We start from the raw sequence: 24,735 nt of genomic DNA, 5'->3' as shown, positions 1-24,735 counted from the left end.
AAATTGTTTAAAACTAGGTTTAAATAATGAACTTCCTATGCCAAGGGATGAAGTGTGTTTGGAGAGGAGTGCTACATAATTTGTTCTGCTTTATGTTATAAAATTGGTGTTCTTAAAGAGAGAAATCATTTCTGCATACTGGTTTTCCAGGATTAGGAATAATTTCATGCTTCACTGTTGACTTGGATGCCATTCAATGTGTTAAAGACATAAGTGTTTTTATAACTGGCTTGGCAGTTAAGTAAACTGTCTGTTTTATAGATGCCCTTGGAGTATCCTCTGACTTGAAATTTGCTGGGTGTTAACATTTTACACTTAAGGCTTCCTCTTCTCTCCATTCCCATGCTGGCAATTTCTCTCTCTCTCTCTCTGCAGGATCCAGCTTTTTACCTAGAGACCCAACACATAACTGCTGTAGAGAACATGCTTCAACCCATCTGTTATCCACACCAGTATTAAGTTTTTAATTTCAGCTGAAGACTGACTTATGCCGCCACCACATTAGCATAACTGGAACACAGGAAGTGGTTTCATATTGAGCAGACCACTGAGCTGCCTAGCTCAGTATAGTCTACATTAGGGTTGGTAAACCCAGAGTGGCAAGTCTCCTCCCGCCCACCAGCACTGCGGTGGGTGTGAAAACGCTGCCTCTTGAACTTCAGGTATCATTCCTTGAAGACCACGAGGCAGCATGAAATCTCCTGCCATCCTGTGATAGGGGCTTGTATGCGAAAGAGAAGGAAGACCTATGTATGGCTGCATGGCGGGGGGTGGGCAATGCCACGTGTCTATATATATGTGGTTAGTTTGCGTGCAGGTTTGTTTGCTGTATATGTTCTAAGTGTGCATGTGCTCTATGTGTGATAAGTGTGTGTGTAATAAGTGTGCATTGGTCACCTCTGCCACTGGTATCCAGGTCTTAGAGGTCTGACCGACTTTCAATGCAGCCCTTGAGTCATCCCGGATCTACATCAACTGGCCAGTGCTCTCCAAGGACTCGGTTAGAGGTCCTTCCCAAAGTCTACCTGGAGATGCCAGGGACCTGCGGCATGGAAGAGAGATGCGCTACCACTGAGCTACAACTTGTCCTCTCAAAAGCTCTGTTACAACAAGGCGGAGAGGAAATGTGTTTGAGTTTCCCCACTCATTGCAAAGAAAAAAAAGCATCCACTCACAGAGGACAACTTCCCCTCCCCAAATTGCGTACCAGTTTGCGCAAGGTCTTCATCCTTTCGCTGGCATCTTCAATCCGGTTGGCTTCGATAAAGTCATTGTACTTATCTTGTAAGAAAGAAGAAGTTCATCTGTGATTGTTAGGCACTGTCTGGTCAGAGGAAACGGGAGTCCCGCGCAAGGAATTGAGGTGGCAGTTTACCTGGGTAGACCAATGGCACTGAGCGCAAGACCTCTGACCCTGATCTCAATGGGAGCAAGTACTCCTTAAAGTCACCTGATCCAAAGCTGCTTAGGGTTTTAAAGCGTTTTGAATTGAGCCCGGAAGCAAACAGGAAGCCCAAAGAAGTCTCAAGGCTCCCCAAAGAGATCAAAGCCTGGAGTTATATGCTCTGGTCTGTGAATGCCCAACAAAAGTCTGGCAGCTACATTGCTGAAAAACTGAAACTTCTGGACAGTCTTCAAAAGCAACCCCACACATAGTGCATTACAATAACCTAGTCTGGCTGGAAGGGAAAACAAAGAACACATAGCTGCCCCTTTGCTTAGAGAAAAAATTAATTTAGAGGCTTGCAATGGGTTGATCTGAGCAGGTGGACTACAACTCCCATAATCCCTAGCTAGCAGGAACAGTGATCAGGCATGATGGGAAACAGCTGGAGACCCAAGTGTGGGAAACCCTGTTCTACAGCAGTCCATCTCGCTCAGCATCATCTACAGCAGGCACCCCCAAACTTTGGCCCTCCAGATGTTTTGGACTACAATTCCCGTCATCCGTGACCACTGGTCCTGTTAGCTAGGGATCATGGGAGTTGTAGGCCAATACATCTGGAGGGCCACAGTTTGGGGATGCCTGATCTACAGTGACCGGCAGCAGCTCTCCCGGACTTTGCACAGGAGCCTCTCCCAGCCCTACCTGGAGATGCTGAGGATTGAGCCTGGGGCTTTCTGCACACAAGGCAGGTGTCCTGCCACTGAACTGGCAGTGGGAAGATGGAGAGCTCCATCCCTCCTCCAACAGCTTTCTGCCTCATCTCTTCCTCTGCTCGCTCCTGCTCACTTGGCCTTCCTGGAAACCCTTGTCACCTAAACCTACCAGGTGAGCACTCAAATGCAGTCCTGCTCCTGCATGATAGGGGTTTTGCGACATGGCTGACTTGATGGCTTTTCCCTTCCACTGTTAGGGACAACCCTGCTCATTCAAAGGCAAGTGTTTTGCTCATGATGGGAAAGAAATAGGGCCAAGGTTAAGGCACTGAAGACAAGGAAGAGGACTGTGGGGAAAATACCTCCCTTCCAGAAACCTGAAATTAATTTAAAAGCTTCCTGGGAGCTTTGCTATTATATAGTCACTTGCCCACCCAGAGTCCCCAGCCCTTTCTGTGGTTATTTAAGCTCCCCTCTCCTCTCTTTCCTCACCCCCATTCATGTCTGCCCCTGCACTGCCAAGACCAATTTCATTTGCTGAAAGAGGGGAGCGCCTAGGTTTAGACCCAAAAGGCAGACAATACACCAGAAACGTGGCCCACCCCACAATCCCAACCATCCGAGCATTTTGCCTTTCAATTTGCCCATCCGTTCAAGAGAGAAAATGTAGACTTACGCTATCTTAAATGCCAAGGGTGTCTAGCCAGAGTCACTCACCATCTGTAAACAGCGGTTCCGGGAGTTTCCGGAAGAACGACTTCAAGAGACTGCTGATGACGTTCAAGTCTTGCCACCTCTGGCCAAACAGGGAGAGAGAAAGAAGTAATTTTAAAGTTTGGGATGTTTCAAAACCACACTTCTAATCTCACCAAGATGTTTACTCTAGCCAAGAGACCAGATCCCAAAAGAACAGGAGAAACATCAACACTATTGTAAATCGTGTAGCCATGCTGGCAAGAAATGGCCAAGAGACCACCTTTGATTTCCACCAGTGATTTATTGTCTCCAGAAAACAGGTGATTTAGCAGGAAAAGGATGCTGTACTCGTTACATTATAGCACTAGATGGCAGAGGGGGTGGGTGGGGAGAGGCAAGCTTGCCAAAGTACAGCTAGTGGTTTCATGGCTGAGGCATGATTTGACTCGGAGAGTTCCTGATTTTTTAGCTTAGTTTCTTTGCTGCCACTTATTTGCTTCTACGAGTCAGAAGCCCAAACTATGCTTGTGAACTGGCCCAGCGTTCGGTGTGCAACAGGTACAGTCTTCTGCAAATATGCGTGGGCACTGCCTATAGTACAGCTAAGTGGCAGCTAGGTGGCAGCAGTATACTATACACGCTGAGTTTTCAACAGTAGCGAACATCGGGGAGACTGACAGGAGGCAGAGAGACTGGCAGGAGCCAGGGAGGGGCAGAGTGGTCCTGCTCTCACCTCTTCCTGCAGATTGATTTCTGCAGATCCTTTGTTGAGCTGCTCCTGGAGGCTGGAGACCACAGCGTTGTTCCCAGGGACCCGGTAGATGCCCATGTATTCCAAGCCTTTGTCTTCCACCACCTTGCAGCAGGCTTCCACAATCAGGGGGACTTTCTGCAGAAAGTGAAGTGCAGAGGTGAGGCTGGCGGCAGTCTCAGAAATCTTCACAAGTCAAAGGCACGAGCGCTGTGTGGCGGCGGCAATTAAAGCTGCAGAAGCAAATGGTGTGGTGCCAGACAAGGTGCCACACCCGGTCTAAAGGGCCTTAAATAGCTGTCCAGTGCACATGACCAATACATATCCCCATATGCAAGGATGTCATATAAATTTCTGGAACATCAAATTTTGCCTGCAGCCAAATCCATATAGTCTGAACTTCAATTGATTTCTGGCGACTGTTGGAATATGGACATCAACAACTTGGGCACTGCGTTTTAACTGGGCATGAGATGCGAGAGTAAGTCCCTACACTTCTGAAAACACAGGATCGGCATGTATCACAATTAAGCTCCTGTAAGGAACAATTAAGCTCCTGTAAGGAACAACTGATTGGTTCAAAATTGGGAAAGGAGTACGACAAGGTTGTATATTGTCTCCCTGCTTATTTAACTTATATGCAGAATTCATCATGCGAAAGGCTGGACTAGATGAATCCCAAGCCGGAATTAAGATTGCCGGAAGAAATATCAACAACCTCAGATATGCAGATGACACAACCTTGATGGCAGAAAGCGAGGAGGAATTAAAGAACCTTTTAATGAGGGTGAAAGAGGAGAGCGCAAAATATGGTCTGAAGCTCAACATCAAAAAAACCAAGATCATGGCCACTGGTCCCATCACCTCCTGGCAAATAGAAGGGGAAGAAATGGAGGCAGTGAGAGATTTTACTTTCTTGGGCTCCTTGATCACTGCAGATGGTGACAGCAGTCACGAAATTAAAAGACGCCTGCTTCTTGGGAGAAAAGCAATGACAAACCTAGACAGCATCTTAAAAAGCAGAGACATCACTTTGCCGACAAAGGTCCGTATAGTTAAAGCTATGGTTTTCCCAGTAGTGATGTATGGAAGTGAGAGCTGGACCATAAAGAAGGCTGATCGTCGAAGAATTGATGCTTTTGAATTATGGTGCTGGAGGAGACTCTTGAGAGTCCCATGGACTGCTAGAAGATCAAACCTATCCATTCTTAAGGAAATCAGCCCTGAGTGCTCCCTGGAAGGACAGATCGTGAAGCTGAGGCTCCAATACTTTGGCCACCTCATGAGAAGAGAAGAATCCTTGGAAAAGACCCTGATGTTGGGAAAGATGGAGGGCACTAGGAGAAGGGGACGACAGAGGACGAGATGGTTGGACAGTGTTCTCGAAGCTACGAACATGAGTTTGACCAAACTGCGGGAGGCAGTGCAAGACAGGAGTGCCTGGCGTGCTATGGTCCATGGGGTCACGAAGAGTCGGACACGACTAAACGACTAAACAACAAAGCAGCATGTTGCACATCCCCTGAACAGGAATGTGTTGTATAGCTTTACTTATTTAGTACATTTATATCCCACCTTTAGGGGCAGGTGAAGCTCATCAACCTGGGAAGGTAGCTCATCTAGGAGAAGAAAAACCTCTGCTGCCTTGTGAAATATATTCGGGAGAAGAAAAGGCTAAGGAGTAAACCCTACACAAATCTGGAGTGGAGTCCCTAAGGTGCTTGGGTGGTGCCTTGTACGCCTCCTTCCAGCAACTCCTGCAGCCAAGCAGGTGCCAAACGTATTGCTGTGCTTTCCTTTGGAGGAGAACTGTGAGTCTGAGAGGGGAGTTATTGTCTGGGCAGCCCAGGACCTCCATACACATTGCCCAGGCTTGCACCCCAGGGAGGTCACTTTGGTGCTGCTAATGCAGAGGTTTGACTTCACCCCCAGAGGTGAAGGTCTGTCTCTCAAGACAGACAGATGCCAACAACATATCTCACCTCTTCTCAAGGTTGCCTTCAGAACAAACTGTGAGATAGGTTACAGCCTCATGGCTGAGTGGGGAACAGCACCCCAATCTTCCAGGCTTTAGTCTGACACTCTACCAACTGCACCGCACTGGCATTTAGCACCCAGCCCCCTCAACTGGAACTCTGTAGATCAGGGGTTGTCAACCTGGCCCCTACTGCCCACTAGTGGGCGTTTCGGGATTCTAGGTGGGCAGTAGGTGGTTCTACGGCACAAGCTGAATCCTCCTTCCATCGAGCACTGGTGGGTGGTAAGGAAATTTTATCATCAAGAAAGATGCATTAGTGGGCAGTAGGTATAAAAAGGTTGACTACCCCTGCTGTAGACCATGTCTGGGAAATCATTCTCTTTCCACCAGGCTAATAGATCTCAACTTCCTCCTCACTTTCAACTCTCCACAACACACCTTTTTCCGTTGCATGTGGTGACTCCACTTGCATGCTGGCAGGTATTCGCTATCTAAAGCAAACACACAGTTGTCTGTGACTAGGCTGCAAGCAGGAAGAGCACAAAGGCGGGTGACAGTCCATGGAATGACAGGTTATTATTGGGGAAGGTAGCATACCAGAGATTTTAACTGGGTTTTAGCCCTTTGGAAAGCTCAAGGTGCTTCCTCTCTTAATATTTACTTAGTTAACAAAATGCATATTCCACTTGATTGTAGCAGCACATCTTTGTGTCTGGACAGGCTTTCCTAAACAAAAATGTTTTAGGTGTGCAGTGACAAGTCCAGCGCCTGCCTGCCTTCAACAGGCAGGGAGTTCCAAAATGTAGGTGCTGCAGCATGAAAAGATGGGTTTCTTACAATTTTATGCACTAGGTTTGCACATGCAGGGGAATGGAAGGGTCTACCTTGTTGTCAGGGGCAGGTTGGCAGTCTTCTAGTCTCACGCCAAAGGCCCTTGGAGCAGGCTTCTTGTTTTTCTTCATTATGTTGATGCCCCAAGGAGTTTTCTGGTGGGCACTGTCATCTGGGCAGGGGGAAAGAAGAACAAAAGCAAGTTCACTGACTGAGAAACGTAACAGGCCAAAATCAGAGGAAAAATTATCACCCAGTGGCCCGCCTAAAGCAGAGATGGGGTACCACAGGTCTGCAGGCATAATCAAGCCCATCAGTCCTCCCCATTTTGCCCAACAGACCATTTTATCCACCCGAGCACCAGGTGTGCTGCAGGTAAAGATGACAAAAGTGGGGGTTTGCAAGCACCACTGATCAGCTGGTAATTGGTGCCCACAAAGCCGTACCTTTGTCAGCATGGTTTGATTTCAAATAACACCAGCATATGAAAATGGGTCGTTGTGATGTCATTGACAGGTGGGTGACCCTTCCTTCTCTCACACATTAAAAAATGATAATTGTGCATGTGAAAAGCTAGCCTGACAGTGACAAGCCTGGTTAATGGAGACACACACAAATAACTTCTAGGTAGGGAACTGAGGCAGAAGACAATGAGAAAATTTAAATAATTTTGTACAGAGCCATTTACAGTTGTACCTCGGAAGTCAAACACAATCCGTTCCGGAAGTACGTTCGACTTCCAAAACGTTCAGAAACCAGTGTGGCTTCCGATTGGCTGCAGGAAGCTCCTGCAGCCAATCGGAAGCTGTGGAACCTGCACCGGACGTTTGGATTCCAAAGAACGTTCACAAACCGGAACACTCACTTCCGGGTTTGTGGCGTTCAGGGGCCAAAACATTCGACTCGCAAGGCGTTCGACTTCTGAGGTATGACTGTATATTGATGGCACTTAAATACATACATACATAACCCAACTCAGCCAGCAAGTCATTGGCTGTGATATGATTTGAACCCAAGCCTCCCAGAGATCCTATATTATATCCAATAAGTCACTCTGGATTCTGACCAGCAACCCCTGTCGTCCTATACTGTTCCTTAAAAACAAATATAAGCAGCTTTGAGGATATGTTAATGTAGAATGATAGAGGGATAAATTAAACAGTTGCTGCTGCAGCTGGAATGAGGCAGCTGGACCTCAGAGAGCAGAACATCTAGGATAATCTGAGCTCCAGAAGCTGTTGATTAAAAAAATAGTTAGGCACTATTCACAGATTTCTGTGCTCCCTCTGGATAGGTAAAGGTAAAGGGACCCCTGACCATTAGGTCCAGTTGCGGACGACTCTGGGGTTGCGGTGCTCATCTCGCTTTATTGGCCGAGGGAGCCTGCGTACAGCTTCCGGGTCATGTGGCCAGCATGACTAAGCCGCTTCCGGCGAACCAGAGCAGCGCACAGAAACACCGTTTACCTTTCCGCCAGAGTGGTACCTATTTATCTACTTGCACTTTGACGTGCTTTGGAACTGCTAGGTTGGCAGGAGCAGGGACCGAGCAACGGGAGCTCACCCTGTCGCGGGGATTCAAACCGTCGACCTTCTGATTGGCAAGACCTAGGCTCTGTGGTTTAACCCACAGCGCCACCCGCGTCCCTTCTCCCTCTGTATTTTAACGTGCAAAATACATGGAGTGGCTTCTCGCCCCGTTGCTCACAAAGACTCAGACAGAGATGCGCTCAATACTCTCATACCTCTTAGTGTGATGGTATCCTGCCGTGGAGAACGGGGTGGCCCTGCTCCTAGTTGCTTCTGCAATTCTGACTTCACCCCTGGCACACGAGGACCTTTTGGGGAGGAGTCTGGTTTGGTCCCAGAGGAGCTGTAAGGGAAAAGGAACATGGAGTGTTGCAGTGTACCAACTCAAGGCCTCAACTTCACACATACAAAACATGGGTCTTTGCCATCAACTCAACCGGAGAGGATTTTCTAAACTTTCTTTATGATAACAAACCTATACAGTGGTACCTTGATTGTCGAATGCCTTGGCTCCCGAACAAATCGGCTCCTGAACACTGCAAACCCAGAAGTGTTCTGCTTTGCAAATATTTTTTGGAAGCCGAACATCTGATGCTGCTTCTGCGGCTTCCAATTGAGTACAGGAAGCTCCTGCAGCCAATTGGAAGCCACGCCTTGGTTTTCAATCGGTTCTGGGAGTCGAACGGACTCCCCGAACGGATTAAGTTTGACAACCAGGGTACTACTGTACACATAATTCACCTTTCATATTGTTGTTGTTGTTTAGTCATTTAGTCGTGTTGGATGTGCAACAGTAGGGATCATTCGGTTTGCAACATAAGGGTTAACTCTGTTATCAGCAAGTCAACTAACCAAGAAGAGAGGAGGGGAGGTATTGCACACCAACCAGTGAAAGTGGCACAATCTTGAGTGAGGTAGCACGTGCTTCAATTTGCTATATAATTGTGAGAGAGTTTTCTGGCAAATGTTAAGTTTAACCTAACCCTGCACTTAACAAGGAAAGAAATAGGATACCTGCCCCAAAAGTACTATCTGAGGCAGGCATGGCCAAACTTGGACCTCGAGCTGTTTTGGGACTACAATTCTCATCATTCCTGACCACTGGTCCTGTTATCTAGGGATGATGGGAGTTGTAGTCCCAAAACAGCTGGAGGGCCCAGTTTGGCCATGCCTGACTGAGGTAACCTGTGTCTGACTGCAGATTGCAGATAGGGTCTAATCTAATAGTATGTTCCTTTGTACACCCCTGCCTCACAAAACCCACAACCCCTCCACCTAGAAAACTAATGTATGTCTTAAGCCCAGCTTCTCGTTCATAAGCTTGCTTTCTATGTGTGTGTGGAGGGGGGGAGATGTTGTATAGAGACTTGATCACATGAGTCCCCAACAGCAATCTAAAGTGGTGCAGCCCAGATAGTTTAGAATAGGCATCCCCAAACTTCGGCCCTCCAGATGTTTTGGACTACAATTCCCATCATCCCTGACCATTGATCCTCTTAGCTAGGGATCATGGGAGTTGTAGGCCAAAACATCTGGAGGCCGCAGTTTGGGGATGCCTGGTTTAGAAAGAACTAGACGTAGACTGACAAAATGGGGTGGGGTGGGGAGCAAAGAAGAAAGAATGGTAAGAAATTTACCTCACTTTTCTGTAATCATTTAGCTTCTTATTGATCAGTGCTTGGCTTGCAAACCCAGGGTCCTGGAGATGATTGGGAGAGAAAAGATATAGAAAGAAGGTTAACTGTCAGCTCAAAGCCACATGAGTTTCAACAGTATCTCATTACTCCGCTGAATAAAGTTCCCCCTTTCAGTTCCATCAAAATTCTGGGACAAGCTAAAAAGTGGTCAAATCAGAGTTTGAACCAATTAATTGCCTGCACAGCTCATACATTCAAACAGGAATCAAGGGGTGAAGGAATGTTCTGCATATATAATAATTAGGGCAGAACCTTTTCTTTCCCTACATATATGGATAGTTTATCCTCCCTATCTCTTCCAGCCAAAGGAGGCAGAAGACAGCCAGACCCAATTTTTGGACAAAGCAACTTCTATGCCTCCCAAATTCAAGAAGCCCAAGTATGGAGATGAACAATTGCATGGTCATAAAATTGAGAGCACATCTGGAGGGTTGAGAGCACAAGTAGGAGTATTACGATTTGCCTCCTAAATTCAGAATTATGCACAGCGTGGGCTGAGGATTTTCGCCTTCCAGCAGCTCTTGTGCCTGAACCACCAAACTGATATTTCAGCTCTCCCAAGCCTTAAGCTTTTACTAGCATGGAATTCTCAGGGACTGCTAAAACTTTCGGGGGGGGGGGGACCTCGCTGTGTATACATGCTCACACTAGTGCATGTTCATGCTGTGGGATTGCTATACAAAGAAACTGCATGTAGAATAACTGCATGCACAGACAGAGGCTTCTCTTCAGTGCACTTTTGATTTACAAAGAGACAAGCTGCTTTTTATATAGAATGGTGGCTTGCCTCTTCAGCAGCAGAAGCTGCTGAGACAGCAGCATTTTCAAAGAAATCTCTGGTAATGGACACAGGTCCCCCCACTTTCTATGTGTATATTGCTTCTCTGGAAGACAGCCTATATCCAACTGGATGGAAGCCACAAAATGTTTGCACATCCCAACATGCCATGGGAGATCCATGGATGCTCACAGCAATGTGCGTGCTAAGACCAGGCACACTTGAGAATTTGCAGGTGGCCTCTTCCTTGGGGAAAAGGGCAAACACCTGAGAGAAAGCAAAGAGGAGACTGCCAATAGAGGTGTTTTGGAAAAGCCAATGGCACAGGAGCCAACCAAGGGCAGTTCTCACCTCGCCCTCGGCTTTGCTACTCTCCCTGATGACTTTAATCCAGGCCAGCATGTCATCCCGATCCTCGGCCTGAAAGAGACATTCACAGAAGTCAGCGGTCGTCAGCCGGAAGACGTGCTTCCTCTTGGTGTCACTGTAGGAGATGTCTACCAGGCACGCTCGGACGCTGATTGGCGGCTGCTCCTCCTCACCTGGGGGCGGGGCAATGGCCACAGCCTCCCGCCGGTCCTTGCATAAGTAGAGCGAGTGTGCACGTAGGACAGCGAAGACCCGCTTCCACTGCCGAATGCCTCCGCCAACTTTCTGTAGAGGGAGAAAGAGCGAGAGTAGGAATTGGACGCATGTTGAAGGAGGAGGAAGACACAGAGGGGAGGTGAAGGAGAGAGAGAGAGAGAGAGAGAATTTCCTGCAAAGATGTATTGGGGCACCAAATTCTGATAGGCAACACTTCAGTTTCAGTAGTGCCTGAGATCAAGCCCTTTTGCTATCTCAGGCTTACTATGGGTTTGTTCACATTACTGCTTGCTCGGCATCCAGTGTACTTCTACTGCTAGTTTTAGATTTCATATTCACACGATGTCAGCCACAGTCCATATTGATCCTGTAGTTTCTTGGCAAACACTGCTATTTGATGCATTATTATTTTTTGCTCAAACCAGTTCCAATCAGACTTGTAAACTGGAGAATGTGAACGTATCCTAGCAGCAGTCGCACATGCACAGATGAGTGTGCATGCGCATATGAAAGCTTAATGGGCAAGAGTTTGTAGTGGGTGGGGGTGGGGGTGGGGGGGAGCAACTCAAATGGTCATGTGTGTCTGGTGAAGATATTCCCCCTCCCCACTTTTCTGATGTGAAACGCAGCGGGGGTGGGGATACTCTTGCTGTGTTTTAAGGCGCTCATGTGAACATACCCTACATCATCTTGGGCAAGACGCGGTTTCTTGCTCTAAGTTACCTATTTGCTAAATATAGGAAGGTTCCTTATACCAAGTCAGGAAATTGGTATATGCAGTGCAGTACTGCCTACACCAGCCATCCCCAACCCGATGTTCTTCATATGATGTTGGACTGCAACTTCCATCAAGTTCATCCAGAATGGCCAATCATCAGGGATAATGGGAGTTGAATTATAATTTATCTACAGGGCACTAGCAGTGGCTTTCTAATGCATCAGGCAGGTGTCTTTTCCCTGCCCTACCTGGAGATGACAGATTGAACCTTGGCACTCTCACATTTAACCCATGAGCTCTAGCACTGTGTTTCTGTTTTTTTAAATGGCAACAAGGTTTCCTCCAGCTACAGTACTAGAAAACATTGAGTGAAATCCCACCTTCACCCCCCTCCCCCCCAAAAAGAAGAGCATTCAAGAACTCAAGAACATGTTGCAGTGCTTAAAAGATTTATATTTGCACCTTTATTAGAAATTACTTACAAGAAGAAACACCAAACTTTCAAACTCGGGGACAGGGTCCAAACTTAGTACATGTGTGTAGGTTTGCTTATTTATATGACTGTCCAACAATTATGGATTTCTTATCGGTTACCTGGCTTCCACACTTAAGTAAAATAGTACAGAAATCTCAACGTAGCTCCCTTTCTGAGGGTTACAAAGGATGGGACAGCACCACTCATTATTAGCAGAGAAAGCTGTTTTTAATTTTCTTCTTCATCTGTTTGGGAATAAGGAATCTAGAAACATTGAGCATTCCACACACTACAGTAATGCACTGGAACCGAAGTGCTGGGTTGTTTCTGTATTATTATTTTTTAAGTTCAACTCCTTTCAGACTCATTATTTTTAAACTGGGGTGGGGGTTATGTTTAGGGGGCTCGTATGCAAAGGCAATATCATGCGAAGTCAGGAAGACTGCAGGAACTGCCCCTGGGAACATTGCACAAGGCCTCTGGAAGGCTGTGGGAGGTTCTTGTGAGATCTTGTGGGGCCTCCCAAAATAGTAGTAATAGTAGTAGTAGTAGTAGTAGTAGTAGTAATGCCCCGCCCATCCTACTGGGTTGCCCCAGCCACTCTGGGCAGCAGCTTCCAACAGATATAGAAACAGAGGCCTTGTGTGACCTTCCCAGAGCCCAGCAAGCAAGGTGGAGGGCTTAAAATCTTTCTGTGGCAGGAAAATCTGGTACAGAAAGAGCTTTTCAAGCCCTCCACCCTGCTTGGCGTGCTATGGGAAAGTTACACAAAGATATTGGATGACCCCTTTTGACTGTTGCCCCCTCCATTTATTTTTATTTTCCCGCCACCTGCGCAAAGCTGTAATTGCATACCGGTAAGTAAGTTGTGTGTAAGCCTTGGGTCTGCTGTAGCGCTTAACTATGTTTTTTCTGAAAGGGTGGGGAATCTGTGGCCCCTTCAGATGTTGTTGCTGGACTACAACTCCCAGCATCCCTGACCATTGGTCATGCTGGCTGGGACTAAAGAGTTGGGAGTCCCAGCTACTGGAGGGCCATACATTCCCCCCCCCAAAAAAAATTCCTGACTGGTCATGGCCAGCACTTACCAGTGTATACATCAGAATTATTTCCTACCACCCCACCCCAACCAAAGACATACACCAACACTACTCCATCCTTGCCAGAAGGTACATCATACCTTGCCTTTCTTAGTGAGGATTTGTTTGTAATGGAGCCAGCCCTCTTTCCTCACGTTACTGAAAGTGACATCCAACAGGTCCGAGGTCGAATGCCGCTTCGACCGGGTGTCTTCTGAGGTACCCAGGCTATCCAAAGACTGCAAGGGGACAGGAAACAAAAGAGAGGTTGGTGGGTACCCATGGGAGGGAAAGCAACCGCTGCTCAACCACTGGGGAAGGAGAGAGAAAGGGGAGGCCCCTCCAGACACGCTTTCCATTGTGCATACACAATGATTTGTGTTCATGGTGGTATTGGGATGGTGATACGTGATCTTGCTTTCAATACTGTTTGCCCCTGGGGCAGACAGACTACTTTGCTTCCCAATCAGTGTGCGTCCTGCAACTTCCTGCTGAAATCCTATAACTTTCCATACCACAAATGTTCCAGGTTGTTCTGCTTTTGTTGCACTATATAACATTGTGGAAGCATCACAAAACTACTAATAAAGAAGAAGAATGGTGTGTGGACGGTCCAGTAGAAATCCACCACTAATGGCACATTGCAGAATACACCCACCAACAAAACAAAACCCTAGTCTTAGAGGAGGGCAGAATGCTGCTTGAATATAGGTAAATAGTTGCTCAAATTAGGCCGAGGAAGAGATTGAATGCTTGCATACAGGCAAAATGCCGTTTGAGCAGACAAAAATGAGTGCTACTAAGGCAGAGGTTCAGAATATTTTTCTGGAGCACCAGGGGAGGAGAGCACATTGCTTAAGCATGGGGAGGGAAGGAGAAGTGAACCTGTTCTAGCAACAGATGTAGAAAATGTTACTTTTTTCCCTCTTAAAAAAAAACAACCCATAGAAGGAAACTAGAAAGGAATAGTCAGTGGGTGTGCTTTAAAGTTTTATTTTCTGTTTAATTAAGAGTCACAATACATAAGTGTGATGAGGGATTGAGACAGGCAGAATCTATTGATCCACTTCCCCTCCCTGCTTTTAAGAAAAGGAGGATCACAGAGCCACAATACTCACCCCATCAGTGAAGAAGCTTCTTAGCATGCGGAGGCTTGGCACCCGGCTCGGCAGCCTCCTAAGGAGAAACCATCAATACGGTTGACATGAGCCACACAAATTAAAAAGGGAACGAGCCCTGCTTACACTCAGGCACGTCAATGCACATAACACACACACACACACACACACACACACACACACACCAAACTCCAGAGTGCAACTAACTCTAATCCATCTCCTGCACATTTCAGAACAAAAGAGGAAGAAACCACACTCCATGCTGTATAGGTTGCACACATCATGCCACCGGGGCAGGCAGGAGTGGGGTTGGGGGGGACTAAAGATTAATTCTATGGCACAAGGCTTAACATATTTTGAAGATTAAGACTCAGCAACACATTTTATCAAATGCATCTAATGGGTTCTGGTGTACAGAAGCTTACACCACAACACGATTGTGGCCAACACTATCACCCAGAGGTTGGGAGCCCTGCATACAGAACCAGTAAGTCATAGATAACAACTCCCAGGAGAACGGTTCCAATACCGGTGATTCCACATAGACAAGAGGCACATAACTGCGCAAAATACAAACATATGGGGAGAGGGGCCAAGGCTCAGTGGCACAGCACACGCTTGACATTCAAAATGTCTCAGGGTCAATCCCTGGCATCTCCAGCTGAAGGATCTCATGCTGCAGAGCTGGAAAATCTTGGAAGAACTGTTGCCCCTTTGGAGCAGAATGGGGGTAAGCCAAGGTGGCTTCCTGCAGATGCTGTTGGACTCCGACTCCCACCATCCCTGACCATTGGGCCAACTACGGTGGCTGATGCTGGTGGCAGCTGAAGCCCAACAACATCTGGAGGGCACCACATTGGCTAACTGTGGAGCAGACAAGACTGAGCTAGGTGGACCAAAAAGGTCTAAACCTTTAGATTGGTCTAAACCTCTAGATTGGTTTTGCTGCCAAAACTTTTGAAAGGCTGAAGGCATTGCCTGGCTCCACCCACATAATGCAGCTGCTCCTCTGGAATGTGTTGCCAATACCGAACAAATCAAAACAGTTCAGAAAGAATGCATAATAGTCACCAACCCCCCTCCCAAAATCAGCTAATTACAAGGAACCGGGGGGGGGGAGGCGGGGGGGGGGGGGGCAAAGAACCAAACCTACCTCAGAAGCTTCCCCTCATCCCGAAATGTGTTCAGACCATCATCACATGACTTGGAGCGTTCTGTGGTTATGGCTAAGAGGTAGGAAGACCGGCGACTGGCTTTGATGTTGCCTGTGACAAAGGTGTGGGGGGGGAGGAAGGTAAGCGAAGGTCAGCAGAAGTAAACGGCGGAGGTTGAAGGGGCTGGAAAAGGGCCATTTAGCCCAACCACCTGCCCCCACAGGGACCACTGCAATTGACACCCTGTTGTATCACCACCCTGTTCATTCTTTTATTGTTACCCCCAGGGATCAGCCTGCAGAGAGAGGACCAGGGTGTGGAACCTGCAGGGAGCAAGTGCATTGGCGGAAGGCAGCAGGGGAGCTTTTGTTGTTGTTCTTAAGGCTAGGCAGATTGTGCTGCCGTGTATGGGAATGGCAAAAATGCACTCAGGTGCATGGGAAAACTGCCCAGGAATGACAATTAGCTCCTGACTCCAAGCGTGGCAATGAGTCAAGTGATTCTGAGCATGTGCAAAGCCCACTGAGTCATCTCAAGGGAAGTTCAGCGGGTTGCATCTCCAAACCATCCAACACCCAATGTCCAGCTGCGAAAGTTCCCAATGCCTGGTGGAGGGAAATACCCTGACATCAAGGGTATGTGAGTATAGTGGAATCTCGGGTTACGGCGGGGATCGGTATCGGAGGCCCCGCTACAACTCGAAAATGACGCACATCGAAGCATTGTGACTGTGCACACGCAGCGCGATTTAGCGCTTCTGCGCATGCGCGAGTGAGTGGCGAACCCGAAAGTAACCTGTTCCAGTACTTCCGGGTTTGCCGCGGATGTTCGTCGAAGCGGACACAAGTGGAGGCAGACACAGGATGAGGTTTGACTGTATATGGGGAGGGGGGCAACTGAAAACAAGTGTCTTGGCCAAAAGCAAACTTTCAATCAAGGGCAGAGTTTGGCAACTGATCTCTCTTCATTTGGGTAGATTTGTAGGAAGGAGCAACATCTCCCTATAAAAACTAGGTCAAACGTAGGCTCACCCTAACGTGATTAAAGATAAACAAGATGATGCACATTTTGAAGAGCTAGCGAGGATATTAGCAACTAGGGAGGTGCTTGTCACTGTTGGTAAGTTGGGAGCCTGCATATGGCCAGGATCCCCTCCAATGCACCCCCCTGCAATGAGGTTTCTGGTAACAATGCCTGGCCCAACAGTGGTTGGGAGCAGTGGGCAGCTTTTGCTCCCACCATATTATCTCCAGGTTCAATGTTTCATTATTCCCACATAGGCAGCCATTCACTTATATGGAAGAAGGTGCAGGGGTACACTTGCAGACAACACTGGGGTCAGGGCTAAACCTGCCCCGCTACTCCAGCTATCCAGGTAAGGAGACCTGTTTGGCCTCCTCTCCATTGCATCTCACATTAAATAGTCTGCATAGTTTGCCCGACAGGATTTAAATGAATCCACACTGAGCCAGTCCTAATTTGCACAGCTCCACCACCTCCATATGCATATTCCACACCCTGTGACCCATTTCTGTGTGACGCTAGACTGGGCTGTAACCCTGAGATCTGGATTTAAATATATGCAGACATCTCATACTGATATATAGAGAGGTAGCCTTCACAGCAGGAAAGTTAAACAGATGGCATGTGCAGGAAGAATTAAAACTATGTTCTACCTTGGCTCCCACTTACAATTTATCACCTGTATTTCATTTTCTCAAAAGCCCACCCATATTTGAACAGGGTCTGGAGCAAAGGCATGAGAGGCAGAAAGCAAAGTTCCACCTGGGATTTTGGCACTCATTTATCCTATCTTCTCCCATGAAGGTGGACAGACTGGAAGCGGCAAGAGGCTGAGCTACACAGATTATGTGCTTATTGGGATTCAGAAGTGTATCAAAACAGTCATGCCAACAAATGTGTATCTTCTTAGAAGCAAACACAGACTGTAGACCACTGTGCCCCAGAAGCAGTTTCCCCCCAGATATCTGGTAGCTGTGAGGCAAAGTTTTCATCTCCCCCGAATAAGAATTAGGAGACTTGTGTCATGCTTATGGCTCCAAAATGTTTACTTTTCAAACGTAAAAGAGAAAACATTGCCTGTCCTCAGGGGAATTCGCCTTCTGTGCCTCTGCACGAGTCCCTGTCCTGAATGTACTTCCTGACTACAAGCAGGAAAGGCGAGAGCAGTGGATCACACAGACATGGTAGGCAGCCTCTTCCCAGGGTGAGTAATTTAGGCTCGTGGGAGCCCTTCATTATTTAATTTCACCACCACTGAGAGGTCCAACATCAGACTAGCAATTCCCTCAGAGCACACAGTTTGAGAGCTACTGCCTTAGAAGTCTAAGGCTTAAAGACTTGGCTTTCAAACTCTCTTTTCCCCGTCATCTCATGATTCAGCTTCAGTGGAATTTATTATAAAACATACCATTGCCTCTCTCTCCACCACCCCACCCCACCTTTCTTGCACCATAGGTGTTGGGCAGAACAGTTCTCAAGCGAATTCTCCTAACTCAAAATTTTCTTTCAATTCCTCACCCCTCAGAAAAACCCACCCAATCTATATATATTTTTCCAAATTTGAAAAAAGAGGAAAAAAGACAGTAGCCATAAATGAGAAGTTTGGAGTTTGGTTTAAGAATCTTGGTGGACATGTTTGGGAATGGAACTCTTTCCCCCGGTATTAAAAGTGAGCAAACTGGTACTTATCGCCCTTGCCTTAAAATTCATGAACCAGAATTCAGAATGAAAAGTGGCTTTCAAAACAACAACAACATTACTAATTTTGAATGCAAAGTTCCAAAAGGTTTGAAACTGAGAAATCCTCCTTATCGAATTTCTGTTAAATGTCAAAGTTACGTTTGGTCTTTAAAACAACCCGAACAATTGAATCTGACAATAGGTGGGGGCTCCCTTCTCTAGGCTAGAGTTTCAGGCAGGCTTGCTAACATTTTGAGAGGGGCATATCTCAGTGGTAGAGCACATGCACAGCATCAGGAAGATTCCCATGTTCAATGCCTGGCATCTCCAGGCAGGGCTGGGAAATGCTCATCCGAAATCCTAGGAGTCAACGTAGACAAGTACTGTGTGAGACTGACTGATGGTCTGATTCTGTAAAAGGGAAATCTGCATGTTCCTTTTGCCTGCAATTTCTAGCCCAAATAGGAAGATGCTTGGAGCCAGAAGGCAGCAGGGTTGGAAAGGTACTTACTGCAATCCTGGGAATAATGGCGGTTGATGGCGAAGGTGAAAGTGGGCGAGGAAGGGCTGGCGGAGAGCACAGGGGCGGAATTCATGGCGCTTGAGACGACAGAGGAGGCGGGGATGTGCTTTGCCTTCAGGTCGATGCTGGGGCTCGTCGGCTCATCTGGAATAGCAAAGAACACCATAAAGTGGCAGAACAGGAAGAGGAAGGGCAAGCTCTAACCCCCTCTAAACTTAACAACTTAAGCTTGGATAAGGCCAAAGGCAGCATTCTGCTCACAGTGGCCAACCAGAACATTATGGGAAGCCTCAAAGCAGAAACTCAAGCACAGCAGCACTCTCCCCACTGGGGATTCCCAGCAGCTGGCATTCAGAGACATGCTGCCTCCAACAGTGGAAGCAGAATGGAACCGTTGTGGCTAGAAGCCACTGACAACCTTATCCTCCATGACAGCATTCAGACTAAGGACTGCAGCTCTCTGAATGGGGAGATGAATGAGTCTCTTGCCACAGCCTGTAATGCTCTTGCCCAGGTCCCTTCAGACACTTGGGGTCCTCTCTAAATGAGAGGTTTTGTATTAAATAGACACTGGAAGATCGAAGAGGGAAAGCGTCCAGTGGCTGGCAAACAAGGGGAGAGCTGAGTAGTAGTAGCAGCAGCAAGAGGCCACCTTAAGAGAGGCTACAGTGGTTAACAAAGAGTAGGGGTGGGAAGCATTTTCCAGTCTGAGTCAGGCTGAGTTCCTTTGTGGGCAACCACATGCCAACAGTGGGAGATGCCAGAGGCAAAAGTGGGCAGAGCAACAAATGCAAATTTTACCTTTGTGCAGTAGGCTAGTTTCTACACACCCTACCCCACCCCACCCTCACAATCCTCCATCCTGGCAAGCAAGAAGCAAGAGTTAAATGATATATTCCAGCCAGGCAGAAGCATCCTAGGAAGGCTGGTGAGGGGTATAGTCTGGGAAGACAGGTGCAGCTCAGGAGGGGATGCAGCCTAGGGAGATCCCCAAGAACTTAACATCCCACCAGGAGAGGAGGGTGCAATTCTTTGCCAAGTACCCATGCAACTGACCCCTACCCACTTATAACAGAGCCATTTGAACGTGATCACAGCTGTCAGAAGAGGTTCATGCCCAACCCCCAGCTCCCACCTAGCTCAGGTAAGGACCCCACAGGGTGGGTAGGAAGCAGGTGGCGAAAACAACAGCCAAGGGGGCCAACCCTGTAGCTCTGCTCACATCATGGCCTGCTGTCACGCTGCATTGGATTTTTTGCTGAAAATGGACGCTTCTGGCTACTTCCAAGAGACTGGCCACATCTACGTGCCAAACTATGGCCTAGACCAAACATGGGAAGGCTCCCCGGGTAGAGATGACAGTCACTCAGCTCTGGCTTGGTCCTTCGAACTCATGATTCATTCTTGGCTACAGATCATAGTTAAGGAGAAATTTGGCTTGCAATTCCAGGTTCAAACGACACGCTAAGTTCGGGGCTGGCTTAGCTGCCATGCTGCACTGAGCTAAAAGGACCATTGAGGAGTAAAGTTGGCGTGAGCTTCTTTCTGGAAGCCAGAAGATTCACACAGTCCCGATAAGCCACAGTTTGGCTCACCATGGCATGCAATCCAGACTACTATGTGTCATGTGGTATGACACAAATGTATAATGTTATGTGGCACTTGAAAGTGAGCAGTGCTAGCATGAAGAGAAGAGCTGGATGAAGCACCAAGTAACTGCAAGGAGCTGCACTGTAAGTAAATCTGCACTGTTCCATGGCAGGAAATGTGGCTTTGGCTGTTGCTCTTGCTTCCCTGCTATTGCCTGCTTCCTGGGTCTTTACACTGACAGAAGCCGGAGGCCTCTTCAGCCAAAAACAACCCTGTTCAGTCTCCCCTTCCTGACGACTGCAGCTAGGAGCCTAACAGTTGAAGATCTCCATTTTGCTCCTTTGTTTACATTTCAGGCGCTTGTCTGTATTATATGCATAAACCACAGGGGAAGTGCTGAGTTGGGAGTAAATTTAGGGTGTGTGTGTTATGCTTATTTTCCCAGACACCAGCTTTCCACCCCCACAGCAGCAGCAGCAAAAGGTACACGATATGGATATGATTTATGTCCTACCAACAAGGCCCAAGCGCCTCTTACTACTGTGAAGACAGCCCTACATACCGAGGGAAGGAGAGCTTACACAGGTAAAAAGCAAGAGCCTCTATAAGCAGACACTGCTCTTTAAGAAGGGGATATTGTTGGGTCCAGTTGCCTGCTCCACAGTGGGAAGCCCAGGCTATTTCTGAACACCAGCTCAGAAGGGCCCCCTACTGCCACAACGCCATTCGTAGCCTGGCATCCCCAGAGGGTGCGGCCTCTTGACAGTGAACAGAGCCAGCTGGGAGGCACCCAAGCTGGGGGAACGAAATGTTAATACAAGGGAACGAAGCAGACTCTCCTTCACCCTGTTCCTTGCCCCTTCCAATGACTGTTGCGTTATTGTGGGCCCCTTTTCTGTTTTAAGTTCCTGTTTTCCACATTGATGTGCCAATAGCAGCTTCACAGCATAGCATAGCTAGGACTGGGAGTTTTGCAATTAAAAGCCTGGGACCTGCAGGAAAATATCCGTTACTGGGAATTATTCGCACAACCCAACCCAACTGTCTGAGGCCATGTGGTGCCCAAGAATACAAATGACACCTAAACACACGCACACCCTCACCCCAAAGTATTAAAGAGAATTGGTGCCTTAACAGGACTATGTACTCTGTGGTCTCCGAGACTCCAATGCATGTGGCTGCCTAACGGAATAACATATTTTCGCAGGCCTCCAGCTTGTAAATATAAATTGGTTGTGAAAAGGAATCTTAATTGTGGGGAGGCAAAAACGACAGCAACTGGTTGCCAGGTAGAAGAAAACATCACCAAGGAAGACGGGGGTGGTTGGTGGGGAAGAGAACCGAGTCTTATGGCCCAAGGACAGCTCACAGCTGTACTAACACAGGTTTTGCTCCTGCTTTGTCAGCAGCACAAATAGCAGACAGTCTGATGCTAAGATGGTGCAAGCCCTATTAATCTACCTAGCTCAGAGACTGTGCTTCTCAGCACCTAACCAACAGGCTGAGTTCTGGGGAGTGGGGTCCCCGGGGGGGGGAGGGTTTGATTCACACTTCAGAATCACAGAAAGGAATTCAGAGATTCAGGTCCTGCTTTCTGCTGCCTAGTGTGAACTGCTCACCACCTCTTTGCCACTAATGGAGATTTCGTTCGGAATGAGGAAACAGAATGGATAATCTGCTGAGAGAGGGCAAACACCAGTCCAAGGATGTGATGAATACTCCTTAGATGACTTCATTTGATTTATCTGAAACTTCAAACTTGCCCTGCCATTTTTGCACTAGGGGTAACTCTACTCTGGTCCAGAGCCTCTTCCCCAAGTACAGCAACCTGCATTCTCTACTTACCAATAAATGGAATGGACGCTAGGGAATCCTCTGGCATAGCCAATGGGGCCACTCCCCGCTTGTTATCTTTACCGGCTGCCAGCGCCGGCGGAGGGGGATCACAAATGTCTGTTTCCTTCATGTCATCCGGGAAGACAAAGTTCTTCTGTCTCGCAGGAGGAGGCATTTTGCGTCCAGTTGGGGGTTTTTGCCGGAGAACCACCTCGTCCCTCCTTTCCTCGGCCTCGGGCTGCAAGCGTTCCGTAGGCTGAGGTGGAGAAGCCCGCTCCAGAGGCCTCGTGCCGTTCTCTTGCTTGGCTGGTCTTTGGTCCATAGGGATTTCTGGGCCACTGCCCAAGGGAGGGTCTGGGCAAGGAGCAGAGGCACTTGGGAGCACGGCAGTGGGCAAAGGCCTTTCGACGTAAGGTGGCGTCGAGTGGTTTCCTTGCCTTTGGGAAATATTAATGGTCGGAAGATCACCAAAAGTAGCATCCCGGAACGACAGGGCATGGAGCAAGCCAGTCCTGCGCTGGAACGAAGGGCTGTAGCTACGGTAACCAATATACCCAGAGTCATTGATGCTCTGGAGGTTGGGTTGGGAAGGGTGTTTCTGCACATGTGCAGGAGGCGGATCCCTGGAAGAGGCAGAAGGGATAAAGGAACCTGGGTGGCTAGGCTGGGCTCGATTAACTTGCCCGTGCCGGTAAAACCTGTCCGGTGACCACATACACCTCTCATATCTAGGAGAAATCAAAGCACCTTGTTCGAGAGCTTCCAAGGACTGCCCGTATTTCACCAGGTAGTTATCCGATCGAGCTCGGTAACTCCAGCTGTCGTGTGCAGAGGACTGGATTAAAGTGTCTTGGGAAGCGCTGTGAGGCCAGCCCCGGGAGGCCGGGGCGTCCCCCAGGCGGTCTTGCGAGACGCTCCGGTAGCGAGGCGGCATGGCACAGCGGCGCTCCTCCGAAGAGCTTCGCCGCGGCACTTGGCTCGAGATCCAGTTGGACAAGGCCTGTTGGCATTCTAGGCGGCTGACAGATTTGGGGCCGGTTCCAGCACAGTCCCGGGAGGGCCGGCCCTCGCGGGGAGCGTCCTTCAACCCGCCATGAGAACGGTGGTCGGGGAGTTGTTTGGGAGGTCCGTAGCAGGCGTGGTTGGGCATAGAGGGAGCAGGGGGGGCACAGTACCTCTCGGGCAAGGGGGAGGCTATAGAACCCGGGCAACTGCTGTTGGAGTAGCGGGAAAAGGAGCCGGATGCTGGGAGAGGCCTTGTGACAGGCACCCTCTGGGTCATTCCATACTGGACCTCCTCTGTGCGGTGGGCAGGGCTGGAATGGTTGCTACTGAAGTTCTGTGAAGACTCAGCCCAAGCGGTGGGGGGGATACGCTGGACTGCAGTGCTGCTCAAAGGAGAAGATGGGCCTGAAGAACCCGAATGGTAGGGTTGTCTGTTGTCCACCTGCTGTCCCTGGTACGTCTCAGCTGCTGGGACATCGCGAGGAGAGGCCTTTGACTGGAACGGGTATGTTTTGCGAGGGTAGCAGATGGGGGGTGGCTCAGGGATGCTCTGGGCCCCTCCAGAGTATGGTTCATTGCCCTTTAAGTAGGCATCTTGAGAATATGCCTGGAAAGGAAGGGAAAACAGGGGAAAAAAATGAGTAAGGGCTGGATAGGTACCTGAGCTATCAAGAGGGAACTGTTTTATGGCAAATGTTTATTGAACACATAAATTGTTCAGACTGCAGAAGGGATCCACCCAACACTCATGGGAAACCTGCAGTGATCTTTTAGGGTAATAAACAAAACACTAGCACATAGCATGACAAAAGTGTATGATTTTATTGCGACAAGTTGTTTGTTGTTTACTGTAGTAACTAATGTTTTCTCAAAATGTGTCTTCTGTACCTTGAAAAATAAATAAAAACACGGTTGGTTGGTTGGTTTTTAAAAGGCAACTGTTTATCTACGCAGGCAAACAGGATGCAACATGCAAGGAGTTTGGTCCTTAAATGTGCCCCACAAAGCAGAGAAATTAATATATGTGGCTGAGTACACTAGCATTATTATATGGTAGGGGTTAGCAACTGGTGGTGTCTCCCCCCCCCCCGGCCCCGGAAGTGTGCTGCCTTGTTCTCCAGCTGCAAACCTAGGAACCTGGAGGGATGTTGGGGCTATAAAAACAGAAATTGCAGGCAGAGTGCTCTGAAGAGTCAGAGGTTTGGCTAATCGCCTCTCAGCCACTTTTCAAAGTGGCCCTCTAGCAAAACCAGATGCTGACCCTAGTTACACACATTCCAGAGCCTTGTAGCAAATTATCAAGCATATTTTTAGAAAGAAAAAAACCATATTCACCCCTTTGTAACATTCTGCACGCACACACACACCCCTATCAACAGTCCATAGCCCCTCTTTTTTGAGTTTCTCCCCCTCCTTCATAAGCATCATTGCTTTGGTTCCCTTGCACTCTTCCACTGCTTCCTAAACTACTCTATATCTTCAGCCTCCATGCCAACCTAGAACCTCTCCAGTTTCTAGGTGCTTTGAGAGATTCCCCACCAGCAGCAGCCAAAAATAGAAGAGAGAGAGAAAAGACTACTTTGATTATA

General features: G+C 48.1%; 1 protein-coding gene across 3 annotated transcripts in view; it reads right to left on the bottom strand.

Annotated features, from left to right (window-relative positions):
* Window positions 1–24,735, bottom strand: part of ARHGAP23 (Rho GTPase activating protein 23) — a 175,286-nt gene that overhangs the window by 20,400 nt on the left and 130,151 nt on the right. For all 3 annotated transcript variants that reach the window (XM_088655239.1, XM_035135511.3, XM_035135510.3), the window contains exons 7-18: window positions 22,151–23,753; window positions 18,704–18,859; window positions 15,489–15,600; window positions 14,336–14,393; window positions 13,319–13,456; window positions 10,712–11,014; window positions 9,523–9,584; window positions 8,101–8,228; window positions 6,410–6,528; window positions 3,530–3,685; window positions 2,818–2,896; window positions 1,208–1,281 (exon numbers count right to left, since the gene is read on the bottom strand). In XM_088655239.1, coding sequence (XP_088511365.1) covers window positions 1,208–1,281; window positions 2,818–2,896; window positions 3,530–3,685; window positions 6,410–6,528; window positions 8,101–8,228; window positions 9,523–9,584; window positions 10,712–11,014; window positions 13,319–13,456; window positions 14,336–14,393; window positions 15,489–15,600; window positions 18,704–18,859; window positions 22,151–23,753 — 2,988 coding nt within the window. The remainder of the gene's footprint in view (window positions 1–1,207; window positions 1,282–2,817; window positions 2,897–3,529; window positions 3,686–6,409; window positions 6,529–8,100; window positions 8,229–9,522; window positions 9,585–10,711; window positions 11,015–13,318; window positions 13,457–14,335; window positions 14,394–15,488; window positions 15,601–18,703; window positions 18,860–22,150; window positions 23,754–24,735) is intronic.

Source organism: Zootoca vivipara, chromosome 12 (assembly GCF_965207765.1).
Source record: "Zootoca vivipara chromosome 12, rZooViv2.hap1.1, whole genome shotgun sequence".
Taxonomy (NCBI): Eukaryota; Metazoa; Chordata; class Lepidosauria; order Squamata; family Lacertidae; genus Zootoca; species Zootoca vivipara.
Note: the sequence above shows the minus strand (reverse complement) of the source record. Positions and strands in the feature narration are given on the sequence as shown.